At 43.9% G+C, this 21,825-nt stretch overlaps 1 protein-coding gene across 2 annotated transcripts; it reads right to left on the bottom strand.

Annotated features, from left to right (window-relative positions):
* Nucleotides 1-1,183: 1,183 nt before the first annotated feature.
* RPL38 (ribosomal protein L38) lies at nt 1,184-7,975 on the bottom strand. 2 transcript variants are annotated; one of them, XM_081899970.1, is made up of 5 exons: nt 7,874-7,975; nt 7,643-7,670; nt 6,279-6,339; nt 2,326-2,448; nt 1,184-1,262 (listed from the first exon to the last, which is right to left on the bottom strand). In XM_081899970.1, the coding sequence occupies exons 2-5, from the start codon at nt 7,643-7,645 to the stop codon at nt 1,237-1,239; spliced, it is 213 nt and encodes a 70-aa protein (XP_081756096.1). In that variant the 5' UTR covers nt 7,646-7,670; nt 7,874-7,975; the 3' UTR covers nt 1,184-1,236. The 2 variants fall into 2 exon arrangements, with proteins under 2 accessions (XP_081756096.1, XP_081756097.1); XM_081899971.1 differs by having other exon boundaries at nt 7,818-7,932.
* Nucleotides 7,976-21,825: the final 13,850 nt, after the last annotated feature.

The raw sequence follows: 21,825 nt of genomic DNA, 5'->3' as shown, positions 1-21,825 counted from the left end.
CTTTTCAAACAGGCCTTTAGCTAATTGACATCTGATGCCATTGTTAAATTTGGTTGTGGTTGTTCTTATTTTTACTAAGTATGTTGTGGTTTTCCCATTTTAGTTTTATGTTGTGCACCTCCCTGATATTTACAGATGAGGAGAGGTATACAAACCAACCAGCCACCGTTAGCCGCCTGGATGTCATGCAATCTTCCCCATGCTATGTCCTTCATTTTTGCCTGGATGGAGAATAGAAAGGAGCGTACAACTGTGTGCAGAAACTAGGCTACTATACAGAAGTAAAATTTACTTGTTGCTCTGCTACTTTTGTCTGTTCCCAGGTGCAATGGATATGGGGCCTGAAAGGGGCTTGCAAGAGGAACTGGAGCCAATGAAATTAGCGTTTAGAACTCTTAAAAAAACAACAACCAGCCACATCAACCTTAGTGTGGTCTTAGTAACACTATGCTTTCTGGCCATTTAGAATGAGCCATGCTAGAGTTTAATGTTTTACTCCCTGGTAGATCGCGAGTCTTAGATAGCAGACACCACTGAAATACGAGTGTGATATCAGAATCAGTATGTGATGCCAAGGATCACATGCTACTTATTCCAGCAGAATCGACATAGGATGCTTCTATTCCATATGCTTGATAAAACATGTCAACCGCATTAGAGTGTTTCTTCAACTCTGTCGCTGTAATGAGAGCAGCAGGGTCAGATTGTACAAGGAACAGTCCCAATTAACCCAACTCCCAAGTTAGCAATGAACATTCTCTCTTCCTCCATTAAGCCCATGGATTTCACACTGGAGATTCTGCAAATATCCTGGGGGCTGTTTTGTGAAACATATTGAATTTGGGTGCTAGTTCTTGTGTTTTTCTGCAGATCTTTTAACTCTGGAATTTTAAAGAGCAGTGTATCAAGTTTATCAGCTTGTTAAATCTTCAAACTTTTGGCCATATATTCTACTGGTATCCAGAATAGCTATTAGCGATTACTGAAAGAACCCCATTATTTTTTTGGATTCAATTTGAGATTGATGAAGAGGGGACCAGCAAGATCACAACACCTCCTCTCTCGAGAAGAGCACACAGTTCCTGCAGAAGACAGGTAGCTGCTCCCCTCTAAGGAACAATGCTGCTTTAACAGTAGCCTGCCCATGCTTCCCTTTGGAAAAAAGAGGACACCAAGAAGAAAGAACAGTTCAGTCCTTTATTACAATCCACGGCCAAGATTTCAAGCATGACTGGTTCATTTCAGCTCTTTCACAGCCAAACCTAAAGAGAAGGGAGAAAAAGAGGCTGAGAAACTGAAGAGACAGATTCTGATCTCATTACTTCTGCTCATCAGGCTGGCAAACCCTCAGAGGTTTTCATCTATATCCCAGATACAAGCTGCCGAAGCTTATTAGCAGGTCTGAGCGTGCAAAGAAGCATGACTTTCAGGCTTGTGAACCAGGTGACCTGAACACTCACAGGGCTTTTCATACGTGAACTGCTACTGTGGCTTAGTATGAAATGTCACTGAATATCCAAAGTGTCTTTACTCTGTCCAGTAGTTTTCCTTGTAAGCCAGTGACATTTAGACAAGTCTTTAAAAGCCAACCTTATTAGGCCAACACTTCCTGCTGAATGCACGACTGAGGGAATGGCGTTCCCTTTTCCGTACTTTGAATTCCTGCCCCCAATTGATGCAACTCTTGAATCCGTGTCTATCAAACACTTCAAACTACAGCTTGTTTTTACATGTACAAGAATGCGGCACAAAGAAAAGTGTGGATTTGTTAACCAAAAAGCGTAGCTATTCAGGGCACAACTGAAACAGAGTTAGTAATGATTCAACCCTCCTCTCACACCAGGTTAGGGGGAAAGGGGTTTGAATGTGTTACTTTAGCTAGCTGTACCAGAATTTTCCAAATGGGTGCAAGTGCCACCACTGGGTTCCACATTGGCGGTACCCGTAACACTCCAAAACAGGGTTCTTGAGACAGGGAGGGGCTGAGCTGGACCAGGCCCCATGCTGCGCTTTGAAGTTCTGATAATTGGGACTTCAAAGCACAGCATCACCTGACATCATAGTGACTAACAGGTGGGCAGCCCTACTCTGTTAGATTTGCCCCATCAGGGTTGGAGATCTCTATCTTGCTGGTCAGAAAAGGTTCCTGACCCCTGCTTTACAGGATGCCGTCACATACATGGTTGCTTTCAAAGGGGGATCTTCTTATATAATACACATGAGAATACCCACCACCTTCTGTTACTATCAGGAAGCACCAGATGCTACTCTGCCACCACCCAAGTCTTCTCCCATGACTAACAATCTCCTGCATGGTTCAATTACCTGGTGGAAGAGACTGCTTCAGTTTTTCAGCCTTTTCCTTGTCTGTGATGACCAGCGTATACAGATACCGGCTGCAACGGACCTTGAACTTCACGTTATCTTTGTTCTTCTTGATCTTGACGGCTACAATGTAATATCACTGAAGTTAGCAACATACCCTTAATATATTAAGCAATAGGCTATCCAGAATCAGAGCCTAGTATGATACACTCTTCTTTAAAGACAAACAATTTGATTAAATCCTGCTTTATCCCATAATGAGTACAAGCAAGTGACATCTGTACTTCAGTGCGATTTTGCCATTTATTTTGTTCCGATGCATGTAGTCTCCCGACACGACACTGCCCCTCACTATATTAATATTGAAACAAACTTGTTTATCAGGGAAAAGCTTTTCTAAAAAGACAGGTACATAAAAAATACACAAAAGCTAACCAAATTCCAGACTAGTGCTATTATTTGATCCATTAAGTTTTGACTTAATGATAATAATTATTAATGTTTACAGACTTATGCAGCTTTGCTTTGTTATTTCTGCTCTCCAAATCTATTACAAAGAAGTAGGTAGCAAGACCAGTGTGAGTAATTGTATAAAGGTGCTTGGATTCTGGCGAGTTGGACATAATGTGAATTTAAGTTTCTTTCTAGAAATGATCTTCATGGAACATTTATAATCAGATTTCGGTGTCCTGAGCGGCTCTTTGGGTACATAAAGTTGTATGGGTTTGAATGCACTCACTTCAAAAGATACTAACCAAAACTATCTTGCAAATTGGCTAGGGTGTCAAGTTTCGTTAAACTTCCAAAAGCACAAACTGCTTATAATTTTCACATATCTTTCACAAGCAATATCTATCTATCTACCTGACGCTTATGCACTCTGACACCAGAGGGGTTATTTTCAATTCCATGCTGTATATAAAGCGCACCGGAAGAGTGAAAAATCCAATTTACATTAATTTCAGAAGTGTGAAAACTGAAGCACATTCATAGTTAATTAGGCACTTGTACAACCTTCTTGCTTTGCTCGCAATTCAAGTAATTGTAAGTGCTGCTTTTAAAACCAGAGGTTACACACACTTTAGAAAATTATGCTGTTCTTTAAGCTCGATATGAAAGTCATTTTGATGCTATTTAGCAAAGAACTACTAAGCATTAGCTTAACAGAATACAAAGCAATGTGCTATGCCATCAGAATGGAACACTTTTGCATACATTACTCCTGATTTTTTTTACCCAAGATGAACAGTTAAAAACTCAATTCTGTGCAAACTATATATATTATCAGGCCACATGATTTCAGAGCCAGCATTAGGAGAAATACAGAGAATCCATAATAGCTACAATAATTTAGAACTTCAATTATCTACTACTGGGGAAAACTTCACAGGTTAAAGGCTCTAGTTTGGATAAACTAGCTAGCATAACAATAGAAGCGTCTGCTGAATCAGGCGAATAGCCCATCTACTCCAGCATCCTGATCTTACAATGCCAACCAGATGCCTATGGGAGGCCCTCAAGAAGAACCTGGGCACAATAGCATTTCCCTACTTGTGATTCTGAGCAACTCTTATTCAGAGGCATACTGCCTCCAACAGGGAGAAAGACTACAACAATCATGGCTAGTCGCCATTGATAAACCTCCACAAATTTGTCTAAAATTTCTTTTGAGGACATCAAAGTTGGTGGCCATCACGATTTCATGTGGGAGCAAATTCCATAGTTTAACTATGCTCGTGTGAAGAAGTATTTTGGTTTGCCTGTCCTGAATCTTCAAATTATTATTAGAGGAGAAAAACTTTTTTCTATGCACATTAACAACTTGGAATTTAACTTCCTTTGCTTCAGTTAGTCATGTAGTGGTTAATCCAGACTGTAATCATTCATGGGTATGATTGGGTAAAATAAAAACAATTTATATTGTAAGCTGTTTGTAAGAGCTTGTTTTAAGAAACTCAAAATATTGCTAGTTCAAAGACACTTCAACTGCCATTGGCTTCACCACAAATATCACTGGGATTTTTTAAAATGCAAAAATGTTATTAATTATGATGTTATAGAAAAGTTTGTTGTTTAAAAACACCTTAGATTTTCTTCTTCAAAAGAACTGTGCACCTCAAATCCACCATACTTCAAATCCTGCTAACACCTCCAAGTCTGGGGGGTTAGGGGAGCCATGTCAAAACAATTTGCTTTTATGGAGCAGATACGCCCTCATTCATATTACCAATCATTTTACATTTTAAAAAGTTCAAAAGGTAAAGGTACCCCTGCCCGTATGGGCCAGTCTTGACAGACTCTGGGGTTGTGCGCCCATCTCACTTAAGAGGCCAGGGGCCAGCGCTGTCCGGAGACACTTCCGGGTCACGTGGCCAGCGTGACATCGCTGCTCTGGCGAGCCAGAGCTGCACACGGAAACGCCGTTTACCTTCCCGCTGGTAAGCGGTCCCTATTTATCTACTTGCACCCAGAGGTGCTTTCGAACTGCTAGGTTGGCAGGCGCTGGGACCGAGCAGCGGGAGCGCACCCCGCCGCAGGGATTCGAACCGCCGACCTTTCAATCGGCAAGTCCTAGGCGCTGAGGCTTTAACCCACAGCGCCACCTGCGTCCCTAAAAAGTTCAAAGATATGCTCTATTTTAGGTATTGAATTAGAACTTGAATTATTCTATCCAGAAAGCACATGGAATTGAATTATTCATGACATGACAATAGATCTACAATAGATAAAATGTTTGACTTGGTGCAGATTTATGTTAACTTTTCTCCCACCCTCATTATTACACATAGTAATATTACGAGTCTGTCTGGTACAGTGGTACCTCGGGTTACAGACGCTTCAGGTTACAGACTCTGCTAACCCAGAAGTAGTAGCTCGGGTTAAGAACTTTGCTTCAGGATGGGAACGTGCGGGAGGCCCCATTAGCTAAAGTTGTACCTCAGGTTAAGAACAGTTTGGAACGAATTAAGTTCTTAACCCGAGGTACCACTGTATTTTGGTTTGCAGTGCAGCTTACTGGAAGAGGGCAAGTTGCAAGTGCACCAGTGAGAGCACCAGACTTGGTCCACTGGTGTGTTTGTACCATGCAGATATCACCTCTTTTGGCAAGCTGCAGCGCAGCTAGTAAGCCAGCCTGCTACTGGGAAGCTCCCTATGTTCTTCTCTCTTTGTATATGTGGAACACCCATAGTGGGAAATACTAGGTATATTAGCTGCAGGGTTTAGATGACCCTTGCATTTTAAAGTCCTTATCTAGTAATGGATATGAGTGAGCAGGATGATGGACTTGGAGCAGTTTTGTGGAATGCTCTCCCCAGGGAAGTTTGCCTGGTGCCTTCATTATACACCTTTAGGCACCAGGCAATAATGCTCCTCTTTAGCCAGGCCTTTGGTTGATTGTCATCCAATGCCCCTTTAAAATGTGTTGGGGGGGTGTTATTGGGCTGTTTGTGCTTTACTTTTGATTATGTATTTTGTGTTTTTATGTTGTAATTTTATCCTGTGAAACACCCTGAGACCTATGGATATAGGTCAGCATACTATTATTGAGTATTGCAACCCTCCGCTATGCTTGGTATAAAAACCAAACAGCTGCCAGTGGAGAGAACCTTCCTTCTCCATGCCCAACTTAGAAAGGGGTGGGAGACTCCCTTTTCTACTAGTCCAACAAAATAGCACTATTTCTTGCAGGCTAGTAACTTTAATCTTTAATCCTCTGTACCATTTCCAAGTCTTGGGCAAGAACAGTATCTTTGCACAAGACTTGGGAATGGTAGAAAGTAAAGGGCAGAATGCGCAGTGCTGCCACTTCATAATAAATAATGCAACTCCAAGTAATTTGTGCTACATTTTTAGCACCAGCCAAAATAAAGAAGGTATCTAAGACAGGAAAACCCTCCAGGAAAAGATCAAGAAACAGGGACAAAACAGTTAAGTCATAAACAGCTACTTACATTTTGCATCCTTCCTTCTGGCTGTCAATAGAAAATCTTTGATCTCTTCAATTTTGCGAGGCTGTAATTAAGTAAATACAATGTTAAATATGAGCTGGATGCCTTGCACAAATATATGGTATCTTCAATTCTTAGTTCTGCAGCCTAGATACCTTTTCCTTTGGCACTTAAAACCATCTCTAACAAATGCCCACAATAGATAGCTTGTAAGCGTGCAGAATTTGAGGAACTGCAAATACAAATTGTTTTCTTTTCAAGAGTCTTCCCGATTTCAAGCCTGCAGAAGAACTGGGGAGGAGTAAGGCTCCCGAAAAAGACATCTTCAGAGACCTGCTGGTGGGCACCCGGCTGGCCACTGCTAGGAATAAGATGCTGTGCTAGACAGTGGCGTAGTGTGGGTTGTCAGCACCCGGGGCAAGGCAAGTAATTTGTGCCCCCTAGCCCGTGGATTTGTGCCCCCTAACCCCCAGATGTTGCGCCTGGTGCGGCCGGCCCCCCCTGCACTCCCCACGCTACGCCACTGGTGCTAGAGGCACCCTTGGTTTCATTCAAAAGGGCTCCAAAGCCCTTTGAAAAGGGCACTATCTAAAAGCCAGGCTCTATGTTTAGGGAATGGAAGTGAGAGCTGGACCATCAAGAAGGCTGATCACCAAAGAATTGATGCTTTTGAATTATGGTGCTGAGGAGACTCTTGAGAGTCCCATGGACTGCAAGAAGATCAAACCTCTCCATTCTTCAGGAAATCAGCCCTGAGTGCTCACTGGAAGGACAGATCGTGAAGCTGAGGCGCCAATACTTTGGCCACCTCATGAGAAGAGAAAAGACCCTGATGCTGGGAAAGATGGAGGGCACAAGGAGAAGGGGATGTCAGAGGACGAGATGGTTGGACAGCGTTCTTGAAGCTACCAGCACGAGTTTGACCAAACTGCGGGAGGCAGTGGAAGACTCTGCTCTGGTCCATGGGGTCACAAATAGTCAGACACAACTAAACAACAATAATGTTTAGGGAAGTTTTTAATGACTGATGTTTTAATGTATTTTTAATATTATGTTGGAAGCCGCCCAGAGCAGCCAGATGGGCTGGGTATAAATAACAAATTACTGTATTAATTATTATTATTATTCAAAAAGGGCAACAGCAAACCTGTCCAGGTACCGGGACATGCACACTGTGTCCCCTCTTCCGTATTAATGATAGTCATGCTTGCTGCAAAACACACGTGTCCCCCCAACCCTATTAAACAGAGACGTCTCTCTCCAACCGGCTGCCTTCCCCTTAACTCGCGATACCTCCAAGACCTCCGCCCTAATCGTGACGGAAATAGATCCGGGGGTGCGGGGGACGCTTCTCCCGCTTCACTCACCATGGCGACGGCTTCTGGCGACAGTTACCTGCAAGAGAGAAATCAAAATGGCAGAAGCGGCTACTCGGACGCTGCGCGCTAAACAGTCTTGGCCGCCGGATCTCTGCTAAGCCCTCCCCCAATTCCCCCGCCGACAGGCCCTCAAGACCCCCGCGCCCCATCTTCACCCTCTTACCGGCTCCCCAAAGCTAGCTTTACCGCGGATGGCGCCGGATCTCAAACGCCTCTTACCGAGATGCTGAACTTCTCGGCTGCAGCACCCGAGAGAGAAAAGAGCAAGCACTTCCGCATCCGGGTAATTGAACCCGGCTTACGTGAGGTGGGTGGGCTGGGCTACGGAAACAGAATAGGGTCAGAATTGTTAAAGGAGGGCAAAGCTGGCTCAGACCGCGCTGGTTTTTTTTTTTTTAAGAATGGGAGTACTGAGGATTCCAATGGCAACAGCAAACCACGGTTCTTTGGCTCGATGGGGTGTTTGGTTATGTCCGCTGGTGGACGAGCAGGGACGAAGCCCTGCCGCTTATTCCACAGCAGCAAGGACGCTCTTGGGGCGCTGTTTGCCAGCCCTCTGCATCCCAAGCAATTGGCTTTTCTCCACCCAATTAGCCAAGCAGAGGGCGAGGCATCCAAAGTGAGCCCCCATCAGCTCCAGCTGTTTGGAGTCTAGCAACATCTGGAGGGCCAGAGGTTCCCCACCCCTGAACTGCATGGTTGAGGTGATGCTGGAACCCGGAACTTCCCAGTTCACATTTTTAGGCTATGCACACACACCTGTTTGCTTAACCTCCAGGGAAGCAGTGTGTACACGACATTAGCCACAATCCAAACACATCATGCCAGCTTTGCCTTAAATAGGTCCTGATATGGCTCTAATCATTGGGAAAACTTATTTAGGGCAATATACAAGGTCTGTCTTCCTCTCTCCCTTCAATACTCGTAAACCTGTAAAACAGGTTGTGCTGAAAGAAAGAACCAAAGCCAAAACAATCATCCAGGGAGGATTTGAACCCATGGCCTATCACACTAGCCGCTACAACACCTTCGCTCTCAACAATAGCTGTGTTTTGAGTGACCCATAATGGGGACACCTCAAAAAGTTGAATCCAGACAGTACAGCAGGGACCCAGATGGAGATTGTGGTGGTGATGGGGCATTCATCCATTATTAGCTATGCACATAGAAGCCTTGCATTCATTCATTATTAGCTCCTGTACATAGATTTGCCTTGTCAGATTGGGCCGTCTGCATTCACGGTTGTGCTTCAGTGTCCAGTCTTCATTTATGCAGCAAAGCAGGAAGAGGAGTGCAACTAATGTGGAGCCCTATTCCATTTTAGATGTGTATGTAATAACACTAGCAAGGCACAAGAGGGCAGTTTGATTACAATTTTTAAATAAACTGGGAAAATTAAAAGGTAAACAAACACACCCAGCAGTGAAAGTAATCATACCTGTAGAGTAGTTCACCCCGTCTGCACAGAAAACGGTTCATTCTGTTAGTTGCCTATTAGGAACATAAGACGTTACCTTGTCAGATGCTTAGTTACCCACCTCAGTTTTGTAAACACTGGTAGGGCAGTGGCTCTCTGTCAGGAATCATTGGCATCTCTCTACTTGGACCGTTGCTCGGTCCCTGCTCCTGCCAACCTAGCAGTTTGAAAACATGTCAAAGTGCAAGTAGATAAATAGGTACCGCTCTGGCGGGAAGGTAAACGGCATTTCCGTGCACTGCTCTGGTTCATGCTGGCCACATGACCCGGAAGCTGTATGCCGACTCCCTCGGCAAATAAAGCGAGATGAGTGCTGCAACCCCAGAGTCGCTCACGACTGGACCTAATGGCCAGGGGTCCCTTTACCTTTACCTTTACATGTGACCTTAGTCACCATCTGTACACACCGTAGCTTCTTGAGAAATATTCCTATTTGATGCACTTTCCCTCAAACCAGTTTGCATTCTATTAGAAATGGAAGGTGTGTACAGTTCAGGCAGTGGCTGCGCACACGCAGTGAATTGGAGTTTGGTGCAAATCAGGCAATGGCCATGGGGTGAAGACATTCCCATCTACTTTTCTGGTCTGTACAGCTGCTTAAGAATGTGACTTGGATGTTTGCAGCAGGGAGGAAATGACCTTATGTTTCAGACTGCTTATGTGTACGCAACCATAGACATAACGTTGGTGTTAGACAGTCCTTCCTTGGCAACTCTCTGGCTATGATACGGTCTCAGTAGGTTCAGTGGTACAAACAATTATCTGCTTGAAAGAGAAAAGGGTTCCATTTATTGCAACAGGAGAAGCAGGAACTGCTAGAACTCAGGATCCAACACACACACTCTTAAGTTATGGGCGAACATATCAGACGACACAGCGATTCTACCAAAGCAGCTCTTTATTTGTGAGCTGGAACAGAACTGAGCTGAGGAGCTCAGTCAGCCTGCTTATATAGAGCTCCAGAACAATGTAACTGTTGCCGTTTTCTAAAACTATCCAATCACTGAACGTCACTTTCGATCCTTCATTTGCATAACTATCTACAGTATCCCCCTGGTGGCCCAGGGTGAGAACTTCAGTAAATAACACCCACACCAACACACAATCCTATCTGTGGTCCAACCACCAGAGTTTCTACTAGACTGCAGTGTAGATGGTGTTATAAGAAACTGTTATAAGAAAAAATGGCTCCTTTTCCTTATGGGGTATCCAAGAGCCCGTATAGAGTCCTGAGGTAGGTTCCTCATCGGAAGGAGAAAATAACAGAGGCCAACCAGAGAATATTGAGAAGCAAAGGTAAGCCCGATCTTTATTAACTGTTGCAACAGGGTGCTCACTGCCACAGGCAGGAGGCAGGAGGGACCCCGAACAATGGTGCACAAGCCCTTATATAGATTTTTGAAATTGCCCACCCTGTAGCTCAAGACCACCCCCCAAAACATCATACATATATCACAGAAAGAGATGGTCTCCAGCAGAAATCCTGTCTGCCAGGATACTTAATAATGGTCACTGATTGCATTACCTGGGCAGCCTGTCCATTCCTTTGTGATGGTTAATACTTTAATTCCTGAATCCAGGTCACAGAATCACCCTGTTCATACACACATATGCCCTTAAGACAGGTAAGCAAAAAACAATGGAGAGGCTTTCCCATTTCCTTCCTCTTTGCAGAGAAATATTTGAGGTCACTGGGAGTCAAAATGGTTTGGGAGAGTCTAGATGACTTCAGGATTGTTCTCCTGTACTATTTCATACACATGGTTTATATACATATGTATGTGTTTGCCTCGTACATTTATGAATGCTTATTTTATATTTGGGACTTTAGAATTCTTATAACATTGGTCTTGGGAAACGGGAGAGGGCGGAGCTGGGAGTGGGACCCACTGGTAGCTTGGGGACCAAAAATCAAATCAAATCTGGGGTCATTCCTGAAAGCTGTTCTGGGCAAAGCAATGTAGAAATACTGACTTTGCTATGATTATACAGGCTCAAAAGCAGCTTGTGCCCATATAAACAGCTGCACAGTATCTCACCCATGACAATCTGCATAGCTTCTTCCAAAGGAGGAGTGGTAAAATGTATGCGCAGTGCTCTCCGGCTGCATAAAAGCGAGCAATAATTATAATAATTTATTTGTACCCCACCCATCTGGCTGGGCCTCCCCAGACACTCTGGGCAGCTTCCAACAAAGATTAAAAATACATTAAAGTATCACAACAAAGATTTAAAATACATTAAAGTGTCACACATTAAAAACTTCCCTGAACAGGGCTGTCTTCAGATGTCTTCTAAATGTTAGGTAGTTGTTTATCCACAGGGCGGGCACCGCTACTGAGAAGGCCCTCTGCCTGGTTCTCTCAATGAGGGAACCACCAGAAGGCCCTCGGCGCTGGACCTCAGTATCAGGGCAGAACAATGGGGTTGGAGATGCTCCTTCAGGTATACTGAGCTAAGGCTGTTTAGGGCTTTAAAGGTCAGCACCAACACTTTGAATTGTGCTCAGAAACGTACTGGGAGCCCACTAGTTCAGCAGTAGTTCAACAACCTAATGCTTAATTAGAAATGGAGGAAGCCTGGAAGAAAAAAGAGATACAAAAATTCAAAAGGGCTTTGTGCAACATTGATTGGACCTTTTTTCACTTTTGCTGTGGGCTACATATGTTGATCTCATTGATTCCTGGTCTGTTGTTTGGACCAGTAGAAACCAACATGGGCATATTATAGTTCCTGTGTGGGTATCAAGTGCCACCTGAAAATAAATGCAGCTACAAGTGGGCTAGAAAGCCTGTGTCCCGCCAGATGTTGTTGGACTCCAACTCCCATCAGCCTCAGTCAGTATAGCCAATGGCTAGGGATCATGGGAGTTGGAGTCCAACAGCGTCTGACGTGCTGCAGGTTTCTCACCTCTGAGCAAGAAGCGCCTGTTTTGTGCAATTGCAGCACATGAATTTTGACCTAGAGGGTATCGGAGGCAGGAGGCACGCCATTGCTTGCAACCTTTAAAGTGGAGATTAATCTTCTTTCTAAAAATACTAATCTTAATAGGATCTAAATGGGAACTGTTCCACCAAGTTCTGAATAGGGGACAGCAAAGATATCTCTTGTCTCCCAAGACTCCAAAGCTCCGAACCACCCATGTCATATCTGCCGTGAGAAAGGAAATGAGGACATTTCCGCGCATCTAGGGAAATGATTTTGGAGCAGGGAAGCATCCATCTTCGGTCTAAAAGAGAGATGGCATCTCCCAATCTATCAAAAATGTGACGGAGAAAGGGAACATTAGCTACAGAGAAGTGTACCAGCCCTTCAGAGAGTAAGGGACAAGGGGGCAGCCTATCGGCTTGTATATATCTCGCATTCTGCGGCGGGAGAGAGGAAATCGATAGAGCTGTCAGGCCATTAATGCATTCAGTATTGCAAACCCTCCAATCATGGCAATCGCCAGATGGATGTTTCAAATTAAAAAAAAAAAAGAGAGAGAGAGAGAAGGGGAGATAAGCATCTGACATGCTGGAGGGAGAAGGCAGGAAGAAGAGCAAGTGCCGGAGAAAATTAAAGACCATAAATCACAGCGACCTGCGCAAAATCCAGAACAAGTTACTGACAGAGCAGTCCCTTTAAATTTTTAAAAAAGAGGGAGAGATTGCATTAGTGTTGCTGTCGCTGCTTTGCTGGGGCTTAGATGTCAGCATCTTTCAGTGCAAAAGGACTATTTTGAAGTGGTGGCTCCAGGCTGAGGAGGAGGCAGCAGAGAGACCATTCAGAGCCAGGGAGAAGTCATCCCCTCCCCCCAGCAGCTGACCATTGGATGACAGCCGCCATTTTGGAATAGTTTACTGACAGACATCACCATAATCAGCAAGGCTCAGGGAACTCAGCGCTCAAACCAAACCGAACTTGCTTGTGCCAAGGAGACCCAAACACTCTGCCCCAAATAAACCATGTACATTGTGCTTAACTTCCCTAGGTTCGGGTGCAATTAAAAGTAGTGCTAAGGTAGGCTCAGGGACGCAGGTGGCGCTGTGGGTTAAACCACAGAGCCTAGGACTTGCCGATCAGAAGATCGGCGGTTTGAATCCCCACAACGGGGTGAGCTCCCGTTGCTCGGTCCCGGCTCCTGCCAACCTAGTAGTTCGAAAGCAGGTCAAAGTGCAAGTAGATAAATATGTACCGCTCCGGCGGTTAAGGTAAACGGCATTTCCGTGCGCTGCTCTGGTTCGCCAGAAGTGGCTTAGTCATGCTGGCCACATGACCCGGAAGCTGCACACTGGCTCCCTTGGCCAATAAAGCGAGATGAGTGCCGCAACCCCAGAGTCGGCCACGACTGGACCTAATGGTCAGGGGTCCCTTTACCTTTTTAAGGTAGGGTTGCCATATTTTGAAGAGCAAAAAAGAGGACATAAAGCCTAGAGCAGCCCTGGGAAGGCTACACCAGGCTTGGTGGCCGCCGGGGACAGCGCAAGGCCTGGAGTGGCCCCCGGAAGGACACATGAGTCCTCATCACTGCCAGAGATGGCATGAGTCCTAGAGCGGCACTGGGAAGGTCACCCCAGTCACTTACTCCGCCGGCTGCCAGCTGCGGGTGTCACAAACAATGGTACAAAGTAATAATAAACTCTTAATAATAAAAAACATTTTGCAAAATTTTAAAAATCCGCCTGGATTGTGATTTTTACCTCTGAAAAAGAGGACATGTCCAGGAAAATCTGGATGTATGGCAACCATAGCTAAGGGGATTGCTGCATTAGCATAAGCATTTTTCTTTGCCTGATGGAGCAACCTTCCCTCTCCGCCTACCACCCGCTATTCTGGGGAATCTATTGACGCAGCTTAAATTGGGACGGTTGAGGGGTGTGAAAAGGTTCACCAGTCATCAGATGAGATTTCAGAGGGAATTATATCAGGGGGTACAAATTCCTTTTGGGCCCCTTCCATTCTCTATTAGTCATTCTGATTTTATCCACCGTAGTTTCATGCCATGAGCTGCAGCAGACCCACCCAAGTGTCTCTGTTTTCCACGGACAGTCCCAGATGTACAGAAGCCATCCCAGTTTCGGATTTGATCCTTGAATGTCCCACTTCCCTTAGGACATCCCTATTTTCATCTGAGAAATGTTGGAGGGTATGGAATTATGCGACCCCTGAGCCAAGGAGATAAGCCAAGGAGATAAATAGATACAAGCATTAGAAGACATCTGAAGGCAGCCCTGTATAGGGAAGTTGCTTAATGCTTTGCTGTGTTTTTGTATATCTTGGAAGCCATCCAGAGTGACTGGAGCAACCCAGTCAAATGGGTGGGGTATGATGATGAAGATGATGGAATAGGGCATCCCTATTTTCATTGGAGAAATGTTGAAAGTGTGCTGTAGCCTGACAGGTCAAAAAGGGCATGGAAGACGAGATAGGGATGGAGCAGAGTGCTCTGTTAATATTCTGCATTTAAGGCCTTATGCTCTTATACTTCCTCCATGATAAATATAAATACATACAAATAAAATAGAAGAGGATCAGAGATAAGAAAGCACATTTGATTTGAACATCTTTGCTTATTCTACAGTACAGATAAGGAGAAAAAAAACCACACTGAAACATCCTTTTATATGGCAATGCAGATTAGATCACCAGAAGACATTAGTGTTAGAAAAAAAAGGTAGATAAACTTACTATTTACTTTTAAAACAGAGCTTTTCTGCCCTTTTTTGTGAAAAAATACAATTCATAGCATGAAAACCAATTGTTCCCGCAATATTTTATTCAATACTTAGTCTGGCCAAATCCAGAAGGCATTCCTGAGACATTGTAGACCTTTTTTAAAAAAATCTTATTTAGTTTAAGTTTGCTAAATGACCTGTCTGCAGAAGCTACTGTATCTGGAATTGTTAACAGTATTCTTAAGCTAACACAAACATTTGGAAACAGGCTACCAAGTCTGTACTCTGTTAACAAGTTCAACAAATCTAATGGCTTTAACTGTGCATTTACAAAATTTGCTTTTTCTTTTCTAAAAATCATCACCATTAAGGTCAGCAGGATAATGCTCTAATAAAGACAAAGCTTTTCTATTTGCTCCACATGGTGAGATATTTCCACAGGAAATCTCCACTGCGCCCAGATGCTAACAGCATTGAAGAACACAGTTAATCCTGCTATGACATTGCCTACAAAACATAAAACACACTTTCTGAAGTAGGCTTCTTTTGGAGTGTCATTTCTGCCATTCATTTCTTCCAAGTCTGCAACCAGGTATGCGGTCTTCATGATGCCTTGCCCTCTTGAGCCTAGTGCCATCACACAACCTAACCATCTTGTTTCAGAAATACCATGAAGAGAACAACCAATATGGGTTGTTTTGTTTTTTTTGCAGTAATTCCCATTGCTTAGGACTGGAAATGAACAGGTAGTACACACCTTGCATTGTTCCAAAAATAGGTTATTGCTTCAGATATGCATTTAGCAACATCACTTCCACGTAAGTTGAGTGTTTGACAGCCGCAAGATGAAACAATTACTGTTGAGCATTGCTTTTATAGTTTTGCTTGTGTGCTGTTGTATTTTCAGCTTATATTTGCCCCATTATGTAGGCTTGAGCACTACAATCGCTGAGAGGAAGTACGTTCTTTTCAACGTTTGAGTTATCAACGGAGCAATTTATTTGCCTCTTTCCTTGCTACGATCGGCAAACTGGAGGAATCTTTCTTGAAATCTCATACCGCGTATCTTTCAAAAGTACGTATCTCCAAAGAAACGTTGTTCGTTCAGTATGGTGTGGAATCTGGTGTGGAATCTACTATCGCTGCAAAGTAGTTTGCAGGTTGCCTCTCAAGCAAAATGTGTTGTTTCCCCATTTCTTGAGCCCTGGATGTGAGATTTGCGGCAAGAGTTCTGTAGGTCTGCACAGGAACCTCTTGGTATGAGGTTTGCACTCTTCATAATAATAATAATAATAATAATAATAATAATAATAATAATAATACCCCGCCCATCTGGCTGGGTTGCCACAGCCACACTCTGGGCGGCTTCCAACACATATAAAAACATAATAAAACAACAAACATTAAAAAGCTCCATATATAGGGCTGCCTGTAAAAGCCATTGATGGATTGCTCCAGGGCCAGGAGTGAAGAGCTAAAGGCCACTGTGGGGCATCCACATTCTATTAAAGAGCCCTCTTGGAGCTATTCTTATAGATCCCCTAGTAGACTTTTCCCATTGATTAAGCATTTAAAGTTAATCAACTAAAAGAAGCTCTAATCAGCTAGTGTCCCTGCAGTCTATCTTCCTAGGCTTCTGGTTTGCTTTCTCACAGGCGGATTCCCTGTTTCTCAGTGTGAAGACACACCTCTCAATAAAGAAAGAAAGAAAGAAAGAAAGAAAGAAAGAAAGAAAGAAAGAAAGAACGAACCCAGGAAGAGATTAACAGAGTGATGTCTTCAGTGTATTACAACCGACTCAGGCAACAGGTCTGAGCAATTAAAAGCAATGGCCATATATTGCAAAAGTAATTACTGGAGCGTCAGTGCAGTCCCCAAGGTGAGGAGATTAAAAATATCTTTTTTTATATATAGTGGCTGGCTTTCAAATGAAAGCCTGCTTTAATATAAGGACAAGGCTGTGCAAATCACCTGCTATAGGGGAGCAAGCAAGGCACTGGGACCATCACTATGGGATGCCAGTGTTCCCAAAGAGCACCCAGATCCCATCTAAAGGCAGATCCCAGAAATTTCAGTGGCTTCATATGCTGAGACCCACCATGGTAGATGCTCAGAGGTCAGTGGGGTGAATCATCTTCCTTCAGTCAGTTTGGGTAAACAGCTCCAGAAGCTGGAATGGAATAGCAAATATATGCCATCCACATAAAAGTGGGGGGAATTCTTCCATGCAGTGATACATATTGGAACTTGGTAGGGGGGAGGAAAGGAAGTCATTGAGCTGGTTCCAGATGCGGAACATAAAGGGAACATAAAGAAGGTTAGATATCAGTGGCCACCTTCTGATAGCAAATGACTTAGGGGCTTTTGTTCATGGGAAAAAGTTCAGGGGCGCAAATTCTCCTATGACAAATAGTGCCATGAAAGAGAAATGACTCCCGTGGCTTCACACTGCTATTAAAAGTGAAGGAGCATCCTTTAATTAAGCCCAGATGTTGGCAGCCTTAATACCAAGCTATTAGCTGGGGCAGGACACGAAGCATTCTTTGAACGGAGCCAGCAATTAAAACCCTATCAAGTTGTTTTTGGTTTTTTTTTAGTGGTGGCCAGTAAAATTGCCATTCCCACCCCTCCTAGACTTTGTTCGCCTATCCAAAAATGGGATATCTCACACTGAAGACATCCCTGACATATCCCACTCTGAATATCCAAGAAAAGACATTCTTAAATGTCTTTTCAGTATATCTTCTTCCTGTCAGGAGCTCACCCTCCTCTCAAGTAGGACCCTGGCAGAGAAAGATGCCCGACTGGCATGTTCTCTCCCTCCTGGTCGATTGTTCGGGAGCTTCAAAAGCTTTCTTCTGCCCGAACATCACAGCGACCAATGCCAACCAACATTGACACACTTAGGGATCCGCAGAGTCTTCGCAGCTTGCGTAACAGACCTCAGCAACTCAGCATTTTGGCTAATCTACTTTATTTACATATAAACACACACGGAGCATTGCAACATGGCTCCCTCTCTCTCTCTCTAGCATCAGACAGCAAAGAGAAAAAGAACAAAGGACAATAGTCCTACTTCACAGAACACAGTAACACAAACATCCTGTCTCCGTCACTTCCCACTCTGTGGAGTCAAAACATACGCCGTCATGTGATAGACAAAAATCCCATGACTTCAGTCATGGAGCAGGAATTCTAACACTTCCATGGGCTCTGCTCACAACTTAGAACATTTATCTGTAGTTCATTGCTGTTGGTACTGTTCTCAGTTGTCTGGGTGCACAATGGTCCTTTCTCTTCTTTTTAAAGAATTAAGATCCTTCTTCTTTTCTCTAGACCAGTGGTTTTTAACCAGTCTGCCATGGCTGGTTAACCCATCATTTGGGTTAGGGGTAGCTCAATGTTATTGGAGTTGAGTGCTGCATTGAGTCCTGATCAACCTTCCTGAGGCCACATATTAAAATGGGTATGGCCAGTGTAAATAATGGTGTGGTCGAAGTGGGCATGGTCCAAGTGGAAAAACAGCTTATCCCTCCCCCCCCCAAATCTTTGTAGCTCTTCCATGAATCCTTTCCAGGATGTTAATGTCTTTAAACTGTGGAAGCCAGTTTATCTTATTACCGTATATGCGCAAGAACATAAATGCAAATTTCAAAAATCCACAAGGCAAACTTTGATCCGTTTGAAGGCCATGTCCCGCAAAAATCGGTAGGGAGAAAGATCCATTGCTGACCCATCTGATCATTTTGGTTGTCCCTGCATTTATTGATCATTGATGTCCAGCTTTTGCTTATAGGTCCCACATCAAAGAACCTATGCAATCTATTCCCCTATTTAGCTTTTGATCTCAGTTTCTCAGCTTCAGGCAAAAGAGAAAATTAAAAGCAGAGACGGAATGATTTTTCAAATGTAATCTCTGCAAAACAGAAGTATTTTGGTTTCCCTTTTTATCGATTGCTTTCCACAGAAAGCCTCCAATAGTGTAATTACAGAAGGACTTTGGATGAAACAGCAGAGAGAAAGCTTCAGTCCGTCCAAACTGCGTTGCAATAAATTGGGACGGGGGGAGGGAGATGTCAGGTGTCCTAATAAAACGAGCGATAATTTTAACTGAAATCCAATTCCAGACAAGGGGGAGGGGGCGCGGTGCATTCAGCTGATCTGTTCTTACGGAAGGCAATTGGATTTGATGTTCCTGTAGTCAAGAGCAGATATTAAAAGGGTTAGATAGAGAAAATTGGATAATTCACGAAGTTTGAAAAGATTTTATTTTATTGAAAAAAAAAAATCTCAGCAAATGGAAGAGGTAATCAGGGACAACTTATTCCATTTCTACCTCACATTTCTTACAAGGAATTGAGGGCAGTGTACGAATTGGCTTTCCCTATTCCGTCACCACTAAAACCATGTAAGGAAGGTTTGGCTGAGAGATAGTGACTGGCCCAAGATTACACAGGAAGCTTAATGGGAGAGCAGAAATTTTTAATGAGATTGGCTCAACATGCTTTTCCTTGCGCCACTAGGCCTGTCTGCACTCTGTTTAACACATCACTCTGTCTCTCCATTGACTTGCCAAACTTTAGCAGTTGTCCTATACCATGGGTAGGCAAACTAAGGCCTGGGGGCTGGATCCGGCCCAATTGCCTTCTCAATCTGGTCCAGGGATGGTCTGGGAATCAGTGTGTTTTTACATGAGTAGAAATGTGTCCTTTTATTTAAAATGCATCTCTGGGTTATTTGTGGGGCATAGGAATTTGTTCATTCCTCTCCCCCCCATATAGTCCGGTCCACCACATGGTCTGAGGGATGGTGGACCGGCCCATGGCTGAAAAAGGTTGCTGAACCCTGTCCTATACCATGGGTAGGCAAACTAAGGCCCAGGGCCCAGATCTGGCCCAATTGCCTTCTAAATCTGGCCCACAGACAGTCCGGGAATCAGCATGTTTTTACATGAGTGGAATGTGTCCTTTTATTTAAAATGCATCTCTAGGTTATTTGTGGGGCCTGTCTGGTGTTTTTACGTGAGTAGAATGTGTGCTTTTATCTAAAATGCATCTCTGGGTTATTTGTGGGGCATTCACCCTCCCAAAAAATATAGTCCAGCCCCCCCAAGGTCTGAGGGACAGTGGACCGGCCACCTACTGAAAAAGTTTGCTGACCCCATCCTATACACACCCTAATGACCAAGTCATGGGAATCGCTCTAGAGAGGGATGAAAATTCACATGTGCTACCAACAATTTTTAAAGAGCCAGCATGCTTGCATATTATATAAACTGCTGCACCATCAGATTTCATGGTACCCAGATTAGGCACATGGAATTGATAGGTCCAGACACAGATCCAAATGTTACATATTGTGAAGATGCAAAACATGGTTTTGCACTTTCCAAGGGAAAGAGGGTAGCACTCCCAAACTGATCTAGGTTTTATCCTGGGCTATGTTACATTTCAGGGGTAGCCAATTTGATACCTTCCAACTGTTGCTGGGCTGTGGGCTCTTACCTTTCCCATCATGGCCAGGAAATACTGTCCAACAATATCTGGAAGGCTACTCCTGCCACATCTTCTGCTTGTGATCTTAGGCCAATTGCTTAGCCTAAACTATAGTCATATCTATAGCCAGTGGATGCTGAATGTGTGTGTGTGCACACAATTCGAGAACTTTTTTTTCAGAGTAGGAGTGATGATGTGTCAACTGCTGGAATGCCAGGGCAATTGAGCCACACTCTGGCAAACAAATGAGGTGATAGGAAGTCTTTCAAGTCAAAGGTTAGCATAGGGAAAGGTCCTCAACTTTTTTGGGCCCATGGACACATTTGGAATTTTGTGGGGGTGTTGCGGATTCTGCCACTGCCTTGAATCCCAAGCAATTTCAAAAGAAGCTCAGAAAACTCTCTGTTAAGTTGTGGGTGAACATATCAGACGACACAGCGACTCTTCAAACAGCTCTTGTTTATTCACAGGCCAGGACAGAACTGAACTCAAGGGTTCAGTCAGCCTGCTTATATAGAGCTCCAGTACAATGTAACTGCAACAATTTTCTAAAACTATCCAATCACTGAACGTCACTTTTGATCCCTTATTTGCATAACTATCTACAGTATCCCCCTGCTGGCCCAAGGTGAGAACTTCAGTACATAACACTCTCTGCCTGGAAGCTTATGAGTGGCTTATTGGGAAGAGGGCTGCCACAATCTTCTGCACTATTGGAACAGTTTTCTAGGGTGGCCTCAAGGTGAGGGCACTGCAATGGTCTTGTCTTGATGGGACGGTAGCATGAATGATGATTGCCAGAGCCTCATCAGCTAGGGAGGGCCACAGCTAGGGTGGCTGGATGTGTCCTTGGCTACCAGCGTGACTCGACTTTCTATAGGCCCAGTTGTAGATTCCAAAGCACCCCCAGGATATAAAACCCGAATTTCTCATCACCCAGAGTAATCTGTGGAGGGGCATGCTCAGAAAGACAGATTGCTGGTGTGCAGCAGTAATTATGGCTGTGTACCTGGGGGAGACGTTTATAACTCACTAAAATCTACCTTTTGTTGTCGTTGCAAACCTATTAAACAAAGCTGTTTAACAGAGAACAAGGAATTACAGCTCCTCTGGGACCCTTCCGTTTTGCTGTTCGTATGGCAGGAAAGCCTTTGGATCTTGACTCCCTTGTTTCCTTTCCTGGGGGAGTGGCAAGAAATCTCTCCAGTTAGTCCATATAATTCCAGCTTTTCAGAGCCTCAGCTCACGGCTTCTCTTTAAGCACTACGTGGGCATCTTCATCCTATCAATATGCATTGCTTCAGCAACTGATAGAGTGACTTGTGTTGAGAGAGCTATGAGCAGTGGCCTCTGTTTGGCAAGTGAAGTGTCTGCTCTGCCGTGCTGTTTGTCAGCTCTAAATAATAATAATAATAATAATAATAATAATAATAATTTATTATTTGTACCCCGCCCATCTGGCTGGGTTTCCCCAGCCACTCTAGGCGGCTTCCACAGAGACCAAAAATACATTGAAATGTCATACATTAAAAACTTCCCCGA

Source organism: Podarcis melisellensis, assembly GCF_964234715.1.
Source record: "Podarcis melisellensis genome assembly, chromosome: 2".
Classification (NCBI taxonomy): Eukaryota; Metazoa; Chordata; class Lepidosauria; order Squamata; family Lacertidae; genus Podarcis; species Podarcis melisellensis.
The sequence above is the reverse complement of the archived record's forward strand: the minus strand, read 5'-3'. Positions and strand labels throughout refer to the sequence as shown.